The 24258-nt window shown below is 44.3% G+C and overlaps 1 protein-coding gene across 1 annotated transcript in view; it reads right to left on the bottom strand.

Annotated features, from left to right (window-relative positions):
- LOC142487212 (NFX1-type zinc finger-containing protein 1-like) overlaps positions 1–24258 on the bottom strand; it is a 59065-nt gene that overhangs the window by 19105 nt on the left and 15702 nt on the right. Inside the window, exons 6-11 of the mRNA XM_075586053.1 lie at positions 19645–21306; positions 16860–16985; positions 8188–8333; positions 6702–6845; positions 5737–5857; positions 3944–3985 (exon numbers count right to left, since the gene is read on the bottom strand). Coding sequence (XP_075442168.1) covers positions 3944–3985; positions 5737–5857; positions 6702–6845; positions 8188–8333; positions 16860–16985; positions 19645–21306 — 2241 coding nt within the window. The remainder of the gene's footprint in view (positions 1–3943; positions 3986–5736; positions 5858–6701; positions 6846–8187; positions 8334–16859; positions 16986–19644; positions 21307–24258) is intronic.

Raw genomic sequence — 24258 nt, 5'->3', positions numbered from 1 at the left:
AAAGTAACTTCTGGGGGGAGGACACAAAGCGCAAAAACTTCCTCTCCAAGGTGGAAATAACACAAGGAATCTCAAATGGGCAGCATACAGTATGTAAAAAAAAAAAAAAAAAATAGTGCAACACAATTTAATTATAACATATAAGCGAGCAAGGAGGCTCCAACACACTCACATGCTCCAAGGTAAATAAAAGCAATTCAACCACTCTGGGTTCAGACGCTGTGTACAAGACTCCAAACAGCTGTTCCTCGCTCTCCACTTCCGCATTCGATCGGCGTCTGACGTCACGAACCGGCTCCCTCAATCTCCAACAGCAAGGGGAGGACCATCTGGCTCCGTGAAGATCAGCACAGCGGAAGATATCCAAGCAGGAGAGCGCTGAGGTAAGGTAGCTGGTATCACAGCAAAGAGTCCGTCAGAGGCACTGACTGCTAACACAAGGTCCAAGCGCATATAGAAAACCCTACGCGTTTCATCCAAGGTATGGACTTCTTCAGGGGTGTATGCGCTTGGACCTTGTGTTAGCAGTCAGTGCATGTGAGTGTGTTGGAGCCTCCTTGCTCGCTTATATGTTATAATTAAATTGTGTTGCACTATTTCTTTTTTTTTTTTTTTTTTACATATGCTGCCCATTTGAGATTCGTTGTGTTATTTCCACCTTGGAGAGGAAGTTTTTGCGCTTTGTGTCCTCCCCCCAGAAGCCTCCTGTGTGTACAGCCTGGGGTTTTAAAACACCTTGATTATGCAGCTGGGACCACTCTAATTGTCAGGAGCTTCCCAGCTGAAAGTTAACCTTGTCACTGCTGCACTGCATACCTACACATACATCTGCCAGGCATAGAGCTGGTGACGTTCATTCACCCTGTCACAGAGAGCCTTACCAATTCACAATTGCAAATGAATTGCTAGCAGTAATAGTTTCTCTTATGCAAGAGATTAATTAAGGGCCCAACCTAGCTCAGTCATCTGAGCAGGGGTGAGTACACTTTCCCTGCTGCGCCCCCGACTCCTCTCCCTCCCTGCACGCGCCCTCCTCCTTAACATGCATGGCGACGCATCGACGAAGACAAGGTAAGGCCGTGCCTATAGTGCCGTCGATGGCGATAGCGACGGGTGATATCTCCTTAACATGCATGGCGTCGGCGTCGCGTGTTTCCGTCAATTTGATTGGTTCAAGGGCCGTCACGTGACGCGACAGCCCTTGAAAAATCAAATTTTGCCGGCTACCAGTTTTCGGGACGGCAACCCGTCGCGCGCACTATAAGCGCATGCAGCGGCGGCTGCAATGCACTCGTTTTCGGGCGACGTCGCGTCGCCGGCACTATAAGCACGGCCTAAGGGAAGTGGCAGAGGCTTCACACGGCCCCCCGGCATTTAATTTAAATGCCTTGAGGAAGAGGCTTAGTCAAAGACAGAGCCTCTCATTTAGCCAACTGTACTGAAGCTGAGATAGCCTGAAAACCTGACCTGTTGGGGGGCCTAGAGGACTGGAGTTGAGCTCCCCTGATCTAGAGCCGCCAGCAGGCCAGGGGGTTATTTATCAAAGTCTTACGGCTGCAAAACTGGAGCAAACAAAATGGCACCAGATTTAGAGAGGTAAAATATTCCCATTTAAACCTATTGGATATTGCCCTTTAATAAATCTGTTGCAGTATTCTCACCAATTTTGATATAGATGTATCAGTATTAGATATAATTGCATATGCACCCGGTTTTAATCAAGAAGACTGCAGGATTTCTCGACCAATGCAGGTTAATTAGATATAGACTTAATATACAGTTCCAATGCACAGCTTTTAAAAGTGTAATTCAATTTTGTCATATATATCAGCATTGTGCAAACTGGGGGGCGCGAGATTGTCTGTGGGGGACGTGGGGTTCACAGAGGCCCCGAGCGCTTCCTGAAGGCACTTAAATTAAGTGCCGGGGAAGCGGCGAAGGCCTCTGTAAACCACACTTACCTTGGCTCCTGCGACTTCTGAAGACGCGTCGCCATGGCAACGTGACGTCAAATGACGCTGCGAGGTCATGTGACATCACATTGCCCTGACAACATGACGTAATGACAGGGGCGCCAACAAGCGTGCGCAGTGCTGACAAATTCGACCTTCCAGTCGCCCCTGGCAACCAGGTTGTACCCGCTGACGATCCCTACAATTCCCTGCCGGAAACATCCCCCAACCTGATTGGCTGGCGCTTTGCCAGGATTTGTTTTTTTGGCTCGCAGCCAGACTCTGAGCTGTGAAGCCGCCATTTCTTCTATCCAGCACAGAGCAGTAAGCAATGTCCCATGTCCTCCCATGCCTCTCCCCTGGTCTCCTCTGGCCCCCTCACTGGTCTCCTCTGGTCCCCCCACGGCCTCCCTTGGTCCCCCCCCACAGCCTCCAGGTAGTCCCCCCCACGGCCTCCCCTGGTCCCCCCATGGCCTCCAGAGGTCCCCCTCACGGCCTCCAGAGGTCCCCCTCACGGCCTCCCCATGTCCCCCTACGGCCTCCCCTGGTCCCCCCACGACCTCCCGATCCCCCCGCAACCTCCCCTGGACCTCTTCCCATGTCTCCCCCGTCTCCAGTCAGTCACCAACCCACCCACCCTGTCTCCCTCTCTCTGTCACGCTGTCTCCCTCTCTCTGTCAGCCTGTCTCCCTCTCTATGTCACCCTGTCTCCCTGTCACCGTCACCCTGTCTCCCTGTCACCGTCACCCTCTCTCTGTCACCCTGTCTCCTTCTCTCTGTCACCCTGTCTCCCTCTCTCTGTCACCCTATCTCCCTCTCTCCGTCACCCTGTATCCCTCTCTCCGTCTCCCTCTCTCCGTCACCCTGTCTCCCTGTCACGTCTCCCTCTCTCCGTCACCCTGTCTCCCTCTCTCCGTCACCCTGTCTCCCTCTCTCCGTCACCCTGTCTCCCTCTCTCCATCACCCTATCTCCCTCTCTCTGTCACCCTGCCTCCCTCTCTCTGTCTCACACTCTGGATCTGGATATCTTATTTACCCTATATATCTTAACTGTCCTATACCTACACCGAAATAACCTATACTGCTTTCTTCCAGATCTGACTCTCAAGCTTCACACGGGTGACAGCGGAATCCCCCCTAACCCAGAAGACAGGTAGGGAACACCTCCCCTCCAGTATATATCATGAGGGTACCTGGACATTGAGGGACTGCGGATCAGGAAAGATCCCAGGCGGGATTGCTGCCTTTGAAAAATGTGCATCGGGGGCATCTAGACACTGGTTAAGAGGTTCAGGAAATTACACACACACAGTCAAGCACTGCCCATGCGCATGAGCAGAGGTCTCGGCGCGTTTGCGCAGGGTGTCCGACCTGCAGGTGTGAGATGAGTGGCGTCCAACGTGTTACGGAGAAGAAGCGACGTGGTGAGCACGCGCCCGCCATCCCAGCTCCCAATGCGCCAGCCTCCTGCCCCGGCCTCAGTCGTTAAGGTAAACTGTTATCTTCTTGTAGTGAAGGGTTTGACAAATGTTATTCATTATCTTATTGATGTGTGGGGTTGAGGGTCTATTTTTATATGTATTGTGGGGGTGTAATAAACAGATTGCATTGTAATGTTTTTTTATCCGTATTACAATAAGAAGAAAACAGTTAAGTAAAAGTTGCACGCTAAAAATTTTTTATTTCATGGTAGGTGCGCTATGGGTTGTGGGGGGGGGGGAGGGGGCCCTGCTCCTTTCATTTGTCCTGGGCCCCATGATTTCTGTTGGTGGCCCTGCGTAATGATGCCGACAGAGGAGCAGAGGCAAAAGAGGGGGGTGGCGCGGAGAGAGGGGAACAGCCGGCCGGTGCACTAATTACATTAGTGATAATTATAACAAGGTTACTTGTTGGTGAGAAAAATTGCAACAATGGATGGTTATTAATTAAATAGTAACTTTACAAATAACTAAAATTGGAAAATATGAAAATAAATATTTACAGGTTCTTACCATTTTCATCCATGACACTTTCAACTTCCCAAAGTTGTAACTCTATTTGAAGAAAAACAAAATAAAATATATACATTATGGATCGGTGTTCAGTTTACAAAAACATACTGTATAAACATTCACATAATTTATATTGATAAATCAATCTAGGGTTTTAAATTAAGACTATATAAAACATTTTAAAGCTGCAGTCCAAGCAATATCATACATGTTTTTTTTTTAAATAAATCAGTTCTATACTATAAGAAAATACTTTTTAATGTATTATAATGTAACATTGTTTTTGTTTCTATAGCAACCATTTACAAGGTCACATCCCCTTCCTCTTCTGAAACATGCTCTGGCACACCACTTTTTGAGCCCTGCCCTCTCTCTAGCAGTGCACTAGTTGTATCCAGTGACTGCCTGGTCACATGATCTTCCCCACAGAACTTTGCATCTTTGGTCCTCTTCTGCTGTACTTAATTTAGTGAACCCGAGCCACATCCTCGCCGATCGATCACAGGAGAATGAATCGATCTGCAATTTAGCTAATTACTTATCATTGTGTGGATTGGATTGATGCACAAATTAAAGGGGGGAGGGTTGGCAGCTTTTATGGTAGAATAAAAATGACTGCAGAACTCTCGATCAACGACCCACACCCTTGAGAGTGGTGTGTGTAAAGCCGAAACCGGTCGGGTTTTAGGGTACTATGCGGCTTTTATTCTTTTGTTTTTGTCTTCCTTTTTAATCTTCAGAGCAGTCTATGGGTCATTGACCGAGAATTCTGCAGTCCTTTTCATTCTATACAACACAAGACAGGGGAGCGCAATGCTACATCCAATTGACAAAACATACATGGTAATAAGTATAAAGTTAAATACTTCAATAATAATATTTTCTTGGTCATTTAGTTAAACCCTTTGGCCAAAGCGTCATAAGCATGCATGCCAACGCCAAGGTATAACCAAATTTGCAGGTCCTAACACTACACTAAAATTTAATAAATGTAGATTTGTTTCTGGTAAATCTGGCACATTAGTACAACATTTGAAGCCACTTTACCCTTGTGGTCCATTCTATATTCAAACCAAAATAAGTTTAATATTGTAGATCAGTGTTTTTCAACCAGGGTTCCATGGGTATCCGTAAAGGGTTCCCTGCCATTCTCAGGTAATTTAAAAATTGTACCAAATACAGAAGAATTTACAATGCATCAAATCTCAGAGACACTATTAGAAAGGGTTGAGGTTCCTTACAATGCATCTGATCTCAGACGCGCTATTAGAGAGGGTTGGGATTCCTTACAATGAATCTGATCTCAGACACGCTATTATAGAGGGTTGGGGTTCCTTACAATACATCTGATCTCAGACGCACTATTAGAGAGGGTTGGGGTTCCTTACAATGAATCTGATCTCAGACAAGCTATTAGAGGGGGTTGGGGTTCTGCAGAATTTCCCAATATAGTGATAGGGTTCCTTAAACAAAGAAAGGTTGAACCCACTGTTCTAAATAAAAAGTGAACAGAAAGCATTCATGTTTGCTACAGCTGCCAGACTTAATTTGGTCAACATGGGGCAGGAAATAAGCTTCATTCCAACAACCTGAATTGAGTGTGTAACATGACTCATCAGGCAGTATGGTAATTAATTCATGTAGAGTCCCACTGAGGATTACAAGTGCTTCTTATAATTGAGAAGGCTAGTTCATGGAATGGAATCCAATCGTGTCACCTCTATATATTCTGATACTATATCTATTTACATTGGAATAAGCAATTTAACCTTTAAAACAGGAGATTATATTACCTCTCTGTGTATGATAGCAGTTTCGTCTTTCTTGTGCAGATTGATAGACTACTGAAACTCCCAGCCACTCTACAATGAAACTTGAAATCCTTGAGGATGAACCTGGGTTCTCCATATATTCCTACAAGATTGGACAAGGTTAATAAAAAGCACTGTAAAGTAAAACTAAAGTGTAAAGGGCAACATACAGATGTACCCAGACTCGACCCCAAGGTTGGTTTTCCCTGGCAATTCATGGCAGTGGGGAACAGAAGAATGGTTACATCTATATGTATATCCATCAAAAAACAAATAGGCTTTCTGCACTTTATGCTGAGAAAATCCTTGTTTTGACCCCACCTACAGCAGTTTTGTGATTGAAATAAATTGGATAGAATTAAGTATTAAGAGTCATGTTTACCAAGTATTGCATTTTTATAAGATACCTTTCTGGAGCTGAAAGGTGTCTAACAGAGTAGCACTTAGTAAATATTGCCCTAAAAAAAAGTCTCTGCTTTAAATAAAATGTCTGATTGACTGTTTCCTCTGACAAATCTCTCATCAGGTCACTGGGTCAGATTACAGTATTTCTATTTAGCTGGACTAGGCTAGGTGTAAACGTATTCTTTACAAGCTATATGCAAAATATTTATAAACAAGACAATGAAGAAAAAAAGTTAATAAATGTCTCAATTTTGTGCAAAACATGTTTTATTGAACTAGTGATGTGAAATATAGTTATGGTAAATATTATATTACAATATTAAAAGTTAAGTTTTTATAGAAAAAATAAATACATTGTGTATATATATATATATAAATATATATAAATATATATAAATATATATCAATGATTTATTAAGCACTTGATTTTTATAATTTAATTAATGTTAACACGTGTGATAAAACTGGTATATTCAGCTATCTTCAAATCAAGAATATATATATATATATATATATATATATAATATAATACTGTACATTACCTTTTGTGAGATAAGACATGTGAAATGACGAGGAAGAATATACTTTTCCAAGGTATTCTCATGAAGAATTCCTCTAACGGCATTTTGCAGACCACTTGCCTTCTCGTTTAACATTTCCTCCACATTTTTCTTTTCGCCATACAGCTGGAAAAGATGAACTAAAAGTGAAGTTTCAATGTTTTCAGTTTATTTTCATTCTGGGTCTAGTTATTTGCCATAGGGTTGAGTGGAGTGGCTTTGTGTCTTGGGCACTGTTCTCTGTAGACAAAATCTGAGCCCATATTTACTAAGCAGACTCCTTCAAGTATTGCAAGACACATTACAGCACATTGACTTGAGTAGGCGGTGAAGTGTCTTCCCGCGCCAGGACTTATGGCAGAAAACTGTGTAAATATGGCCCGTTTTCATCCCTGTATCTCAGCAACCACAACTTTGATTACAAGCTCTTGATGGCATAATGTTTGTATCTCTTCTATGGAGAGAGCACCAATCCCAAAGTACAGTAAATGTATTTATTTATTTATAAAATGTTTTACCAGAAAGTAATACATTGAGTTACCTCTCGTTTTCAAGCTGCCCATCCTATTCCAGCTAGACCAGTGGGTGGCCCTTCAGCCCCTATGTGCTGAACTCTCTCTACCTGTGTGTGCCGATTGCTCTCCCCTCCCCCTCTCATGCTGATCTCTCCCCCCCTCACGCTCATCTCTCCCCGTCACTGCCCTCTCACTGTCCCCCTCCCCCACCTCACCACTCTGCCAGTAGCTTCGCCCGTGTGCTCCCGCAACAGGTTGGAAGGGAGGAAGGAACCGGGGAGAGAAGAGGTTGGGGGGCTGCAAGGGAAGTCACCGCGAGCCACATTATCCCATTGGCCCATTATCTCTCAGTACCTCTTGCAAACAACTAGTAGATTGTAAGCATTTGGGACACACAGTAATTGAGCCTGTATTATTCTATTGTGTTACTGCTGTGGCCCCTTTTAACCTCCAACATCCCCGAGTTGTTCTCCAATGTTTCTCCGTATGCCATGCACTTTCACATGTTCATCCGCATTCAGCGCTGAACGGCTAGACGTGCTAATAGCGCTAAACAATGACAAAACAATGAAAAACGCCTGCGGCGCCTAAAACGGCCGGAACACGGCCCGGAACATGCCACATCTGCCCGCAAGTTTGAATTTCGCGCCGAAACTGCCGCAGGAGGCTAAAGGCGGCCGCCACTGTATGTTATCTTTCTCGAACATGGAAGAATACAAATCGGGAGACAAGAAGATGAAAGGAAACTGCTGTACAAGGCTTGTTTAGAAGACGTATCAGTGACAAAATGTCAAAACCCTGTTCTGGTCTCTAAAATATCCCATGGCAATTACACGTCAGATATTCATATTGTAACACGAACATGCAACACAATGCCTCAAGCGTTACACTGCTTGTACAGCCAAGGAGAGTGGCTGGCTGCTGAAACGATGAATTCAGTTGTGATTACTTACCTCAGCATTCATAGCTCGCATGTAACCCGGCAGATTAACATGGCTTCTGTTGCTCCGAATCTTGGTCAGGGAAAACTCCTGCAGAATTTCACTGCTGCTCCTTGATCCCACTCTCACCATGCTACACGTTGAATATTTAAGTATTCCTGAAGTGTAACACAGAGATAAGGGAAAGATGGTAATATTGTAGTTTTTCAACCTTTTTGTTATGCAGAACTTCATGCTTGGCATACTCTGAAAATTAATGTGTTACCACATAAAGCAAGAAACTGATGAAGGGCTTGATTCAGAGTTTTCGTCCTCTCCGCATTGCTCGTAATACTGTAAGTGGATTGGAGATAATTGAAATGACTGTGCTGTGTTGATACAGCCAAAATTGTAGAAATGAAGCCTGCACATTCAACACAGTGAAATTGTTGCTGTTTTTACTGGTTGTACGTACTGTATGAGTGCTTATACAGTAAGCTCCTTGGGAAATGGATTATTTTTCCTATCATGAGTTTCTATTTTTTTTTTTTTTTATAACTCAAATTGTATTGTTTTTTTATTTCTTTTTTGAATACTTATCATGTTCGAACAACACATTTTCTGGTATACATCAAATTAAACCCTTCCAATCCATATCAACATTGTGAATGACAATACACGGAACTAATAGACAAACTGACATACAGTATACATATACACACACAATACAAGGGAAAAAACAAAAGGGGGTGGGGAGGAAAGGCATGGAGGGGGTGTATGCGAGTTATCCCTAAGTGTTCCTTTGGCCGAACTTTCTGTAGTCTAGATCAGGGGTGAGCAAACTTTTTATGCCGAGCCCCCCCATTTCATCCATAAAATTTCTTGCCTCCACCTGCCTGATGTAATCAAAATCACATGAAAAAAAAAACCTCTATTAAACGGTATACAATGTAAATACAAATATGTCTAAATACTTACATATTTCAACAGCTCGCGCTTGCAAAATTAGGCTGCGTCCAAGCTGCTGCTGAGAGTGGTGACATCACCAACTCTCCAAGCATGAGCACAGGGTGTCCTGCATAATTTAGCGAGCACGAGCGGGGGCGTGGATCGCGGCTATTTTTGTGTGTGTGTGTGTGTGCGCTTTGACTGCTGCTGAGAGAGCTTCAAAGTCAATTTTGTTTGTCTCCCCAAGCGCCAAGCTTGGGAGAGCGCATATGCACAAAGGTGTTAGGAATGTGAGCACACAGCGCCACAGGAGGAGCTCACGGCTCTCTCATTACACTGCTCAGACCCTTCCGCTACAACCACGCAAGCCCCCTTCAGCTGTACCACTTACCCCTCGGCATGGTAGGACACTCCACGAGGTACTTCCTCCACGCCGCAGCCGTCGGCGTGGAATCGCTGCTCCGCGCGCAGCCCACGTTGCTTCCTCTCATGCGCACGTTGGACTTACAACTCCCACACACAACAGCCCCTGAACTTATCCCCGCTCAGGCTCCGCCCCCAAACACCGCACGGTTACAATCTGGCTCTTGCTGAGTGTCACCTGAGCTCTAAGAACAGCAGCCAATGTGCTGAAGCTCCCTGGGCTCCTCCAGGCACGCCCCCTCTCCTGGTTGGCTGTTCCAGCTTTATATACCCTCTCTGTCCTGTGCTTCCTCGCTCGTCATAGTTTTTGTATGGGTGATTCACAGTGCTTGTTCTTTGATTCTCTCGGTTTTGACGCGGCTTGGCAGGCTTCCCCCTTTGGCTTTGGACTTCGGATTGTTCCCGTTTACGTACCTTTTGGCTCCTTTCGACCACGGCTCTCACCTCGATCCTTCCATACACTCCTACCCCTGATCTCGGCAACGACCATTCTTCTGGAAAAACCGGTACCGGCAAGTATTCAAGCAATACTCCCATCTGGCCTGGCACCATCTAATACCACAACCCGGACACGTCCCTCGCTCTGTCGGTGTGTGTATTCATACACTACCGGCACACTTTATTAAAGTGTGGCCGGTACCGCAAGCCGGGATATTTCCCGGCTTGCTTGTGGCTGCCCCTCGGCGTGCCGCGCGTCATAGACGCGTGGTCACGCGTCTTCGGGAGCCTGCGCCCCCTGCACGCGCGTCCAGGGCTCCCCGAGGGAGCCCTGGTGTCCCGCGATTTTCGGGACGGCGGCAGGGGGTTCCGGGGGACCCGGCGGACCCGGTAGCGGTAGGGAGAGCGCCCCGATCGGAGGGCGCTCTTCCGCTGCTTCGGCGCGCGCCCGTCACACTCGGGTGCGCGCCAGGCTACTGCTGCGGCCAAGAACGGGCAAATGCTCGAATAAACTTGGCCGCAGCAGTACCTGCCACGTAAGTTCTAGGGACAGGTCTGGTCTGCAGGCTACTCCGGCGTAACATTATGACGAACCCACAAGACGCAGACCAGGCCGAACGGAGGCAAGCAATCTCTACGCTGATACAGCAAAACCAGGCCATGGCCGATCAGATTGTGGCTCTAACACGCCAAATGGCCAAACTTTCGGTTCAGGTACCGGAAGCACCTGTACCTCTTTCTCCTCCACAGGCTGCGGAACCAGTCAGACCCAGCACTCTGGACGTGAAGATACCGCGTCCCAAGCCGTACGCTGGCAACCCGCAGGAGTGCAGAGGTTTCCTTAACCAGTGCGAGGTTCAATTTGAAATGGTACCCCTTCAGTACGACTCCGGCCGGAAGAAGGTAGCCTACGTGTACAACCTACTGACAGGCAGCGTGCTGCTGGCATGGGCCTCGCCAGTCTGGGAGTTGCGCCCGGACCTGACACAAGATTACCTAGCCTTCAAGGGTGAGTTCCAACAAGTCTTTGATTCCCCTGTGCGCCGGGAGATGGCGTCTGTTTCCCTCCTCCAGATAACTCTGGGGCAAAGATCGGTGACACAGTATGCGGTGGAATTTCGCACGCTCGCCGCCGAGATGAACTGGGGCCAAGAGCCGCTCGTCTCCATCTTCTGGCAAGGTCTCTCGGAGTCCATCAAGGACGAGCTTGCTCGGCAACCCAGGCCAGACCAATTGGAGGCGCTCATCGACTTGGCCGTACGCATTGATCAACGCATCCAGATACGATGCTCGTAGCGTCAGCATTCTCGGCCACTAACCTTCCAAGCATTTTCACTTGCAGAGGATCACAGCGAAGCAGGTTGCCAGTGGAGGAGAGCAGGAACACAGCGCTATTGCAGGGCAGACACCGGAGGTGGGGCGTTTAACATCACAGCGCTGGGGCATGCTCCTCCCGTAACCTCCGAAGCCCCCGCACGTGCGCACACACACCCTCATGTGGCCGCCACCTGCACTATCCTGTTCGGCCGGCCACACACATCTTCTTGGTCGCCCATGCACATCTTCTTGGCAGCCCATGCACAGCTATTTCGCCCTCCCGCACACAGTGTGTGCCGGCCCGCGCACACCAGATTTTGCTGCACGCCGCATGCGCCCCGCTAAATAATCTTGCGCCCTCCAGTTTGTGCACCGCTGCATTCAATCACAAAACACACACTCAATCACAACAAAGACACAGCACACATACTCAATCACAACACACATTCATATCTCCAGGGCTCGACAAATCCGGTCGCCGGGGCAACTGGATTTGCCTCCATGGCGACAACGGCCACGTAGCGCATGCGGTTCTGTGAATTGTAAAAAAAAAAAAAAAATTACATCTAGCAACCTGATTGGCTTGACGGGACTTGGCGGGCTGCCAAATTTTTTTCCAGCCAGGCTCTATATAAGGCCATGCAGGCGAATCAGCCTTCCTTTCCTTCCAGCTTCAACTGGTAAGTACTCCATTGCCTAATTGCAACCCCTGCGCTCCCGCTGCCCCCATGCGGACCCCTGTATAAATGAATGGGTGAAGGGTGGGTATCGGGCCAGGGTGGCTTAACCCCTTAATTACCTTTGCGGTTATTATCCGATAAGGTGATTAAGGGGTTAATTGATCTCAGAATGTAATTGCAATGTATTGGCTATGTATTGGCTATGTATTTTGTTGGCAACGGAGGACAAGGATATTGCTGCCGATGGGGGCTTCTTATTGATGAGGTCAGTAGAACTTTAGTTATTTTATTATGTACTTAATGTGTTTAATAATGGGCAGATAATCTATTACCCCTATCTGGATAATAGTTATTTTGCACATTATTGTACTGTATGTGTTGTGGGTGGGGGGGGGATTGGTGTACCTGCGGGTAAGAACCGGTGGCCCCACATCTGTGGGGGCACCGCAAACCCGTAGGGACCACCCGTGGGTCCCCAGACCCCTGTGGGAACCACCCGAGGCCCCTCAGACACCTGTGGGTCTGACCCGGGGCCCCCAGACAAACGCGGGCCTACCGTGGGGACCCAATTGTGGCCCACGGTGACCCGCGGAGACCACCTGGCGGGCCATGGCGCCTGGCGGGACCCACCAACAGGCCTCCAGACCTTGTGTGAAACCTGATGCTGGTAACCTGTAGGTCTGTGAGGTGACCCGTCAGGCCCACCGGGGACTCACGTGGGCTTGGGGTATGAACCCTGTATGTAAAAGAATAAATCATGTATTTATGGGGGGGGCACAGGGGGTGGGTTATGTATTTAATAAATATAATGATGATTATTGTGGGGCAGTGTATTGTTTTTATTGTGGGTACTGGGGGTAGGGGGAGGGGTATTGGCCCCAAGGGTATGTGGGTAGGCCTCCCGACTGGGTATTGGGTGAGGGTGGTTAGGCCTCACAGGGTGGGGGGGTAGTGGGGGAGGGTATGTAGGCCTCCCGAGTGGTGGGTGAGGGTGGGTTAACCCCTTAATGACTGTAGCGGTTAATAACTGCTATGGTGATTAAGGGGTTTGGGGATATTACATTGGCTGTTTTCATTCTTGTTCATGTTTTGCAGCATCGGTAGGGGCATGGACGGTGATGAAGATCAGGATGGCCTTCATCGTGTCAGCCGGACATGGGTGAGTGCTATATGTATTTATTGTTCTTTATGTATTTTAAATGGGCAAATTCACTATTATCCATATGTGGATAATAGTAATTTTGCACATTACTATACTGTATCTGTTAAGGGTGGTGTATTTATGTGTTGTAATTTTTTTGGGGTGCACTGAATTGGTACTGCAGGCCTGCGGGGAACACCCGAGGGCCCCCGCCGGCCTATAGTATCATTGATGTGCATATACGTGTATGTTAGGGGGGTATAGGGGTTGTTGTTGTAATACATGTATAAATGGTTAAAAGCACACTCCATAGCATCTCCCACTCTCAGGGGAACTTGCTTGTTTGCAGTGTGGATGTGCACTGAGCTCTGTCTGTGTTTTATGTTATGTCTCTGGTTTTAAATATATATATTGCCATGCTCAGTAGCACTCTGTGAAACTTATATGCTTATATACAGTGTTCGACAAACCTATACATTTGCTCGCCCTGGGCGAGTGGATTTAACCCCCGGGCGAGTAAATATTGGCCCAAGCAGCACACGTTTGGTACTAGGTGGCGAGTAGATTTTTTGGTGATTTGTCAACCACTGCTTACATATATGTTGTGGTTATTTTGGGGGTTCAATATGAGCTTGTAGGTGTCCTGTATGTTTTACAATTCTTGTTCAGCTCACTCCCTCCCACATTTAAATGGTTAAAAGCTCACTCTATAGCATCTCCCACTCTCAGGGGAACTTGCTTGCTTGCAGTGTGATTGTGACAAATCTAATACAGAGTGCTTTTCCTGGTAATGCACAGGTTAATAAAAGCTTCAATCAGACCTAGAACTTTGCATCTAATTTTGACAGATTTATTATAAATCATTCTTCCTGGTAATGCACAGGTTATTAAGAATTTATATTAGTGTTAGGGACCCTTGAGATGTGGTCTGCCGTGCAGTGGCTCAGGGGCTTACAACAATTTTGGCCAAAATGTTAAACTAAAAGACCATTTTATTTAATAATTATCTATACATGTATATTTAGGCACTGTACCGTGTATAAGTTTTACTGGATGTGCACTGAGCGCTGTCTGTGTTTTATGTTATGTCTCCGGTTTTAAATATGTGTATATATATATACCGTATATATATATATATAAATATATATATATATACGGTATATATATATATATATATTTATTTATTTATATATTTATTTAGTGTGGGGCTGTTTTGTGTGTATTTTTTTTATTGTGGGTAGCGGGGGTGGGTGAAGGGGGTATTAGCCCCAACGGTGGTTGTTTAGGGCTTGCGGGGGGGGGGTGGTAGCGGGAGGGCTTAACCCCTTCATGACCTAAGGTAATTAAGGGGTTAAGTCCACCCGCAACCCCCCCGCAAGCCCTAAACAAGCAACAAGGGCCAAATACCCCCTTCACCCACCCCCGCTACCCCCAATAAACCTGGCACGGCTGGTTAACCCCTTCATTACCTTAGCGGTTAGCCGCTAAGGTAATGAAGTGGCCTTTAAATGCATTTTTCCTGCCTCGGATGCATGCCGAGGGGGCTCCGGTGCTGGTATTAATGGTATCAGCTCAAAAGAATTCCGGCATCAATCCGAGGCTGGAAAAAGGCCTGATTTTTTCTAAGTGCCTTTCCGCCGCTTACCACATGAATCCCCGTAATATTGAATATACTGTATGCGGTATGAACGCGGCATGAACGGGGTGAAGTGTGGTGAAGTGCGTGGCATTCGGAAAAAATCACCGAAAAAAATCGGAGATGTTGGAGAATAAAAGGGGCCGCGGCTGTAACTTAACTCAAATCATTAACGTTTTGTTATTAACTAATGGATGTTATTTTCCTTGAGGTTAACACAAATCCACAAAGCTAATTTTATGCAAAAACAATGTCCATGGGATCTCTAATTAGCATAGGACATGTTAAATTAGCACTACCTCGCGTTAGCTTGAATAAGTCGTCATTTAAATATACTTTGTACATGCAAATTAGAATATACCCCAGGTATGCTGTCCTCATCACACATAGCACTGTGAGACTATATAGATAGGTAAACTCCTCTTCAACGTCTTGGATAAAGAAAGGGTGTTCTGAATGCCAAAACATTTATTAGAGCAGCGTTTCCCAAATGGGGTTCCGTGGAACCCTGGGGTTCCATGGAGCAGTCCCAAGGGTTCAACCATGGCTCTCCTCCAAACCCCCACTCTCCCCACAGCAGCTTTGGAGAGGGCGAGCAGCCACAGAGAGACAGACTGTTCCCTTCACCGAGGTTCGTGTTTTTAAACTCAGTGCTTGAGTAATAAAAACGGCTGTGTGCTAACTTCTGCTAGGAAGCTCCCAGCGCGCTGAAACTTGCTGTGCGCATAGTTCAGGGAGAACCATGAAAAGTTTGTATAAAAATTGATGAATGAAAGTCCCCCTCAAATAGTGTATCAATCATGTTAGGCATATTTGGTCTTTCATTCAAACCACCGGGGACTGGGAATTACTAATTTATTGTAGCCCCCACTTAGTATGCGTCTAGTGACTCACTAAAGCAGATAAGAATGTGCAGCTCGGGACTTCTAAGACATCCCGCTGGCTTGGTGCCCTGATGTCTGTAAAAGCCTAGAGTTGAAAGAACTCAGTGTCCCCAAGGTGTTAGTTGGGGAGGGGATCCTCAAGTACCCCCATCCTAGTGTAAAGTCTGGGCAGTTTGGCAAAAGGTGGCCAGCCCAGATTTAGTGTCGCCACGGAGAGGGGCTGGGTCTCATATGCTAAGAAACAAACGTGCTAAGTTAACGCATGCTCTTAGCAGAATAAGAAGTCCCCTCTGCCAGGTTTCCAAAGTATTGGCAACTCCAGGATAGGTGGGAAAACTTATTCCCATGGAGGGATTGGTTAGAGATAGGGATTTAAATTCTATAAGAATTCATGCAGCCCATCGGGAATCAGATTCTAAAGGTTCATCCAAGATTAACAAGATTCATTCATGCAAGAACCCTCTAAGATTTTGTAAGGGTTAAAGACTCCAAGTGCCATTACAGCGGAGACCGAACAAAAGAAGCACACAGCAGTTGCCGGTAGCGCTGCTAACCACGGACCATTTCAAACCATTTTGCAAGCAACTCCCGCTCCTGGGAAATTGCTCCTAGAGACTCTGGTTTTCCAGATTTTGTTCTGGGAACATTTTATTTTGTTTGGCCCCATTCCAGTAAGTGTATTTAGAGTGTAATTGTGTAACATTGTATTTATGTCCATTCGTGAAATAAATTACAATTTATTTTATCTCCTTGCTTTGCTCAATCATATGATCCCGGGTATAAATGTGTTACAAGTACTGGTCTCCCGTGACAGCGACCCCCTCCTCCTCTGTGCATTACCTCCTTTTCCCCTGGGGACTTATTTTTGAACTGTTATTCTGGAGCTGTTTGTGTCGGCGTTTTGCCCAGACATTTATTCTATAATCTCAGAAGAACATCTCATATATATTTGTATGTGGATCCATTAACTATTTTCCACCCGTGACCCTACGTCAGGACTTTTTTTAAAATCCAACACTGCATACATTATGAAAACACTTGGCGAGGTTCACTCTCTTGATTCTGGTTTCTACTTTGTTGCACTAGTGTGGAACGTTTGCGTTTCAATCTATCTATAAGAAACTTGGGTCTGTAAATAAGAGACTAGTTAAAAACAAAATGTACTGTATGTCACAGTGATGCAGTACTTTCACCTCTGTATTAGACAAAGAACATGATACATAAAAAATAAATGTTACCTTCCAGAAACTGATCCAGAGCGTGGTTTGTGTAGCAAACAATCAATATTGGGCTGTGTCCTTGCTTCCAGATCTGTGAGTTAGCCAGAAGAGAATGAACAATTTTCAGCCCAACATACGTTTTACCTGTAGTGAGAAATAGGTAGACTTGATAATGAAATACTAGTAATGCAACTCCCTCTTATTGATCTAGTGAAAGTCAACTTAACCCATTTGCTGTCAGTGTGGAGGGGGGGGTTATATTTTATTTAGCTTTGGAACATTTCTAAAATGTTAGATGTTGTACTCAGGTTGTAAATGCATGGCTGTGAGTCTTCACTAAAGTAGAGCTTTACAGAGATGTTGCAGGTAAAAGATACTGGGACAAGAATATTAAGGGCCATCTTTACTCAGCAGTACTACACCTTCCAACATGGCTTAGTAAATATGGCCCATGGAAGGTGTTTTATGGAGTGACACGGTTTTGTAAATATGGCCCTCAAATGGGATTGTATGGTGACTTTCAGCATGTATGATGTATTAGGGAGTAGCACTTCGTAAGTGTGACCCTAAATATTTACAGGAATATTAAATAAGCCGTAGAAGTAAGAATTAAATGGCCATGCTCTTGCATGGTACTAATAACTGTCAAAGAAAATAATGATTGTGACGGCGCTTACTTATTAGTGCATAGTGTCCAAAATAATGATAAAAAAACTTCTATAAAAATATAATAAAGTGACTTAAAATATATTTGCGTGAACTGTGATCAATTAGTGAATATATGGTGACTTTTGAGCCTACAATAAATCCTTTACACCACCCAGTGTATAGTGCTAATTGAAAAGCTGCTCAGAACCCTCTAAAAGACTGTTCTTTAGTCTGTTGGATCCCAATTTTCTTCATAAATTCAGGGGAGCGCCAGTGTTCACATCAACGTCATGAAAGAAACAATAGAAACAACATAGTAGTGTAGTACAATTTCAACCAGGTTGATTGCTGTTTAAGTGAATAGTAATTCCACTCACACTTTTCTCCTTTTCAATAAAGCAGTACAGAGATACTTCTCTCTCTGACTAGAGCAATGGATCAGGAACTTCACATGTAAACAGCCCTTTTGTTAGTGACTTCTTCCCATCCGTAGCTGGTGTACCAAGGAAAAAAATTAAAGATACTAATTGCGCAGTATATCTCAGATTGTATTAAAATAGAACAATAAAAGCATATAGATGTGCACTCACATTTAGTAGATAATGGCAATTCGTGGTACGAAATCCCGACTGTTGTGTAACAAATTCACCGGTACACACGCTATGAAGCTCACTTCCGCATCTCGGCTCTCATCTACGTCACTTCCGGCTGAATGAAGTTGAGGGCGGAAGGGCTGTGTAGAGGGAACTCCGGTTGCCAGGACTTCGCGTCACGGACATGCACTGAATGAACACTGATTCAACGCGTTTCATCGGTACGACTTCTTCAGGAATCCTTCAGAGATTCCTGAAGAAGTCGTACCGACGAAACACGTTGAATCAGTGAATCAGTGTTCATTCAGTACATGTCCGTGACGCGAAGTCCTGGCAACCGGAGATCCCTCTACACAGCCCTTCCACTTTATTGAAAAGGAGAAAAGTGTGAGTGGAATTACTGTTCACTTAAACAACATTCAACCTGGTTGAAATTGTATTACACTATGTTGTTTCTATTGTTTCTTTCATGACGTTGATGTGAACACTGGCGCTCCCCTGAACCTATGAAGAACAATGATACTAACAACCTCTGATGTATGTTTGAATCACAGTATCAGCTCCTTGTGACCTTTGGACCAGGGACCAAAGTTTTGCCTGAAATTGTCTATGTACACTACACAGAATAATCTACATAAGAAATTAATTATGGTAATTTGCTATTCTACGGCCATGTCCAGGGTGGCGCTGAGTGGGCAGGCTCACTTTGGCCGCGGTTAAACACATTGCGTGAGCGAGCGTCTGAGCATGCGCGGCGCTTAGCTGCTTGCCAAGCAAGCAAGCAAATTTGAATTTGCCGCTTGCTTGCGCCGCCGCACATGAGTGCCTGCACGCTCAGCGTCACCCTGGCCGAGGCGTAATGGGTAATGTGTAGTTGCCATTATTGTAAAGCAGTGCTGCTGTACTTAACCAGCACACCAAATATGCTCAATGTGTTGGTCTATTCTGACTTCAGCTAAGATAAAACCTTAAATCCATATTTGTTTTTTGTAGTAAAAGTCTACGTCTTCCACCAAATTGAGTGAAAAATAGAACCATGTTACAAAGGAGTTCTGCTTATGCATATGTTTTTTTTATTGTGATGCCTAAATCATGAGCAACAACAGTACAATATGCAGGAAAGTGCTAAAATAGCACAATAAAGCACAACAAAGTGCTTAAAATAAGTATTGAATCACAAAACAATTAGGAAATAACTGAAACATTTTAAAATAATACTAAAAGATTTGTCGAGAAACACCCCAAATTTGAAACTTTACTGTAGAGATGGGCATTTGACCTACTTTAAAATAATTTGGGGGTTTCGTTTATAATGTATGGTGCTGGTGGGTTCTGATTTTACTCACCCAGATATGCCCATCTCTAAAAAAGCACCATTGCGAAAAAGTAGGAATATTAAGAGGAAAAACAAAGGATGTTTGTTATTAATATATTATATTAGCCTCGTTCTAGTATCCTGCATCATGTTTACTTTACATTGTGGTATTAGACCGATTTAACTACCGTCACTTTTTATGTGTCCTTTTGGTAAATAAATGATACTGTACGTACAAAGTGTTTACCTGTTCCTGGAGGACCTTGTACAATAGAAAGCTCACTTGTTAAAGCCATCTGAAATGCTTCAAACTGGGACCTATCCAATTCCAGTTCTTCTTTAGTTGGCCAAGTCATAAAATCAAGCACATCAAATTGAGCTACTTGTTTGTTGCTGTAACGATTTCTCAGTAAAGTCAACATTGTTTCAGAAGACGTTTTGATGCCACGACTGCAGATCTTCTCCCGTGTAGGACTCTTTTTAATGAGTTTTTCCAGGCTATAACCTGATCGATCTTGTCCCAAATAAACAGGTGCAGACATTGTTGTATCACAATGAACAATGTAATTCTGAAATGGAATCTCACTGTCCACCATCTCTTTCAGCCCCTCCAGAACATGGCGATATGCTTCAAAATATGCCATTGTTTCGACCATAAGAAAAGTGTCATCTATGGTATGCTCCGCTAGCTTCTGTCGGCTTTCTTCAGTAAACATCAAAGTTATGATTCCCTTTTGAAGATCAGTAACACTTCTGTCGGCCACTGTAGCAAACAACATGTTCTCAAAGTTGTCCTTGGAAAGGCAGACAAGAGCTCCATACAGCAGACGTCGTGAGATCTCCCAGGTGACTTGTTTTAAGTTTCTCATGCTAAATTGCACCTGGTGAACTATTCCAGCCCGGGTGCAGACTGGAGACAAAATCTGTGTGTTAAAGTAGATTCGGATATCATCAAGTTTTGCCTTAGCTAGTTCTTTGCTTTGCAAGGTCAGAAGCTGAGAAATACCATCTCTCAGTGGACGAATGAAGTCTTCTCTCAGTAGACGGAAGTGGGTATCCAGGTATGATTTAGCATCAGGATAAGATCCATTAATTATATTGGGGCGCATGCAAGGGTTTTGGTCCAAATAAATGTCTTTGCGTGTTGGAAAGATTGATATACTCTGAAAATCATCATCTTCTATATTTGCCTGGTTTCCGATCTTATAAACATAGTTATCAGACCTCAGTGTGCCTTCCTGCTTTTTTTCTTGCAAGTGCTGGAGAAAAGTATGGAGAGTCATCAGCTTTTTTTGAATTTCTTCTGGAACAATCTTCCCACTTGTTTGCATCTCATGAATTGCCTTTTGCAGAAGGGTTTCACCTATGGTTACTTCTGTAAAAGAACTAAATGGGAAAATGCTTACTACCTCAGTGAGTAGGACAAGGATATGGTCAATAAATTCTATATTTTGATGAGTGGCAGTTCTCTCAGAAGCTAAAATGTGGAGGGGCAGAACTTGTTTCAGGAAAACGGAACCTTGGACATGACTAAGGAGGTGAATAAGATTCTGACGGTTTGTTTTGCATCCAATTGCTTTATTTAAGACTTTCAGGAGACTTTCTAATAATTGAAAGTCAATACTGCTTTCATTCAGAAGTTCCTTCAGACCATTTCCTGGAGCAGCAAGCTTCATTACAATCTCTGAGGGCTCCAACATGGACAGATTGGTGATCATAAGGTTATTCAATTTCTTCACAATGTGAGACCCTTTTCCTTTGTTGCTTGCAGTGGTTCCTCTAAAACCATGGCTGTTGCTCCTCTCCGATCCATTGTAATCGGTGGATACATCAAGAAGATTCTGCAAACTTTGTGTTCTATTTCCAAAGGTATTCTTTTTTTGTTGGAAAACACTTAAATGATCCATCCCTGTGCAGGGGGAAAAATGTAATCTTTTGTTCTACAACTTTGAAAAGGCTTACTTTATTAGAAAACCATATATTAAAAAAACAAAACAACAAGTAATAGCACTATTAAAAGGTATAATTGCTCCCATTAAGTAAAAAAAAGACGACAATACAATACGTTCAAGAGTACAGTTACCTCCAATTGAGAAAATAGCAGTTTTCCTTTGTCCAAAAATTAAAAACTTTTAAACAGATGAGTTTAACCTAGGAGTGCTACAATACACACACACACACACACACACACACACACACACACACACACACACACACACACACACACACACACACACACACACACACACACACACACACACCACTTTCCTCTTGAGGCACAATATGGAAGCGTCCCTTGATTGTTTTGTTTCTTCAAAAAGCACTCCATCCCATCTTCATACTTCTACTGATTTAATTCTAAATGTTCCCTTCCATTAATATCTGCTGGCAAGGTAGGCATACAGTACCTTTTTACTTCTAGTTCTATTACATTTCTTTGATCTTTGTTGAGTTGACATTTGTTAATCACCCTAGTCTTGCCGAGAGTCAAATTGAGGCCCACCTTTTAATTGGCTTCGGCGAGTTAGTCGATTTGTTGCTGGTGATCTTCTGATCTTGGGGCAAAAAGTAATAATGTCTGGAAATCATAAGTAGCTCAAGTTCTCACCATTGATTTTGATTAATTTTTCTTCCCATTTCAATGTCTTGGACAATTATTCTAATGTTGCTATGAAAAGCTCTGGTGACATGGTGTCACCTTGTTGCACACCCTTGACAATCCTTATTTTACATGTGTGTCTTCATGTCATCTAATGGTTGATGTGGCACTTACATGCGCGTTATAAGATCAATGTACACTTCAGCATTTTGTCTTCTAAATGCATTTAGTAACGGCTTAGGTGTACACAGAATCAAATGACTTTACCCAACTTATGTATCCTAAGCGGAGTAGTAGATCATATTCATTACTTCGGGAAATAATTTTTTGCACAACTTAATTGTGGTCTATCAAACATTAGGGTTTGGAGATTAAGAAAAAGCATTTCATGGTTTACACCTCAGCCATTTTAAATGCATTAAGAAGTAATGGAAAAAAAGTCGTGTGTGCTGAGCACACACATTTTAAGTGAAACTTCTTTGTCTTTGGTCACTGTTTTGTCACAGATATTGTATTTGTGTTGGTGATATTTTTAATTAAAATTCAAAACAATGTCAGTGGCAAAACCCAAAGACGTTTGACTTAGAACGCGCGTGCTCGGCACACACCTCTATTTTAGCTATTTGCACTTATATAATTATACTAACTGTCTCTGTGTGTGTGTGCGTACGTTTATGTGCGCGTGTGTGTCTCTGTGTATGTCGGTCTCTGGTGCCTCTGGGTGTGCCTGCCTCTGTGTGTGTGTGCCTGCCTCTGTGTGTGTGTGCCTGCCTGTGTGTGCCTCTGTCTCCCAAGTGCCGGGCTTGCCCGCCACTGCGCATGTGCAGCGAGACCCGGCATAGTGGGTTTTCTTGCGCATACGTGACGGCGACGCACACGAATGCGGCAACGCGCGACGGTGCGTGTCTATTAGTACTGTGACGTCACTCGCTTTATGGTTTTTCGTTACAAAGCAAGAATTTTTCCTCATGAAAAGCCTGTAGGCGCCAGCAAAGAAGTTTTGCTTCAAAAGTGTACTGTAGCAGGGTAGATACTCTGACACTCCTGAGAAACATGTATGTAGCTGCGGAGTCCAGCAGAGCACTAATTAACATAGCAAGCCAAGTTAATTAGAGCAGGTCACAGCTGTATCATTAGGGCTTTAAAAAGAACAGCCTAGCTCACTATGTGCTGTCTGCCCTGCGACTGAAGGTTCTGTCTGAACAAGGGAGACATGCTGGAGCTCTGTAGGAAGAGAAACCTGAAATCAAGGTTGGTTTAAATTGTAACTCTTGTGCATACTAGACTTGAACTGCCCTTGCTGGGAAAAGGGCAAAGTCCTTATCAAGGGCTAATGTTTTGTTAACCGTTTATATGCTAAAGATAAGCTCTGTTTTGTTCTACGTTTTTTGAGGCCAAATAAAAAGCCTATATTCAAACCAACCCACGTGTCGTTGTGTTGTTCCTGCAACATGTACATTGATACTATAAATAATATTTAAAAAAAACACCACATCAACCATTATATTAAATAAAGATATAAGCAGGATAAATTGTGCGACAAGGTATCTACCATGTCACCAAAACTTTTCACAGCAACACTTGAAGTTTAAAACATGGAATTGGGAAGAAAAAGGAATCAAAATCAACAGTCATTACTTGAGTCACCTACAATTTGTAGACAACATTGTTATTTTTGCTACAAGTTCAGAAGACCTCTAGTAACAAACCAAATTAATTGCCACAGCAAGTAAGAAGGTGGGCATCCATAATAATCTCAGCAAGGCCAAAGTGATGTTCAAATAATATGGAATAGAACTAGAAAAAGTCTAAGTCTACAATATTTGGTGAGCAAATAATGGATTGGAAAATTTCAAATAAAATAACTAGGAGAATGACTTGGAAGAATACAATATTTGCACTTCACTGGGGAATTTACTGAAAACGGCCTGATCGGCTGCTTTGGCATAAATATAATCAGTCCCTAATACTCACAAGCATGTCTTCATTAGATCCTCCTCTCGTCTCCTTTGTTCGCTATATAAGGGCTGGGACCCGCTGCGCCCGATGGCGCAGGCCGCGGCGTGAGCGCAACTCACCATTGCGGTTTAACCTCACGATCCGGTCCCAGTCCCTCCTCACTGCCAACTGACGACGTACGGTGACGCGTCAGCCAGCACGGGATACAAGAGAATGGCGTTCCCGTGCGGCAACGCGTCACATGGTACGCGAAGGGGCCAATCATAGACTGGCTCCCATCAACCAATGGCAAGCCAGCTAGTG

Source organism: Ascaphus truei, chromosome 2 (genome assembly GCF_040206685.1).
Source record: "Ascaphus truei isolate aAscTru1 chromosome 2, aAscTru1.hap1, whole genome shotgun sequence".
Classification (NCBI taxonomy): Eukaryota; Metazoa; Chordata; class Amphibia; order Anura; family Ascaphidae; genus Ascaphus; species Ascaphus truei.
Note: the sequence above shows the minus strand (reverse complement) of the source record. Positions and strands in the feature narration are given on the sequence as shown.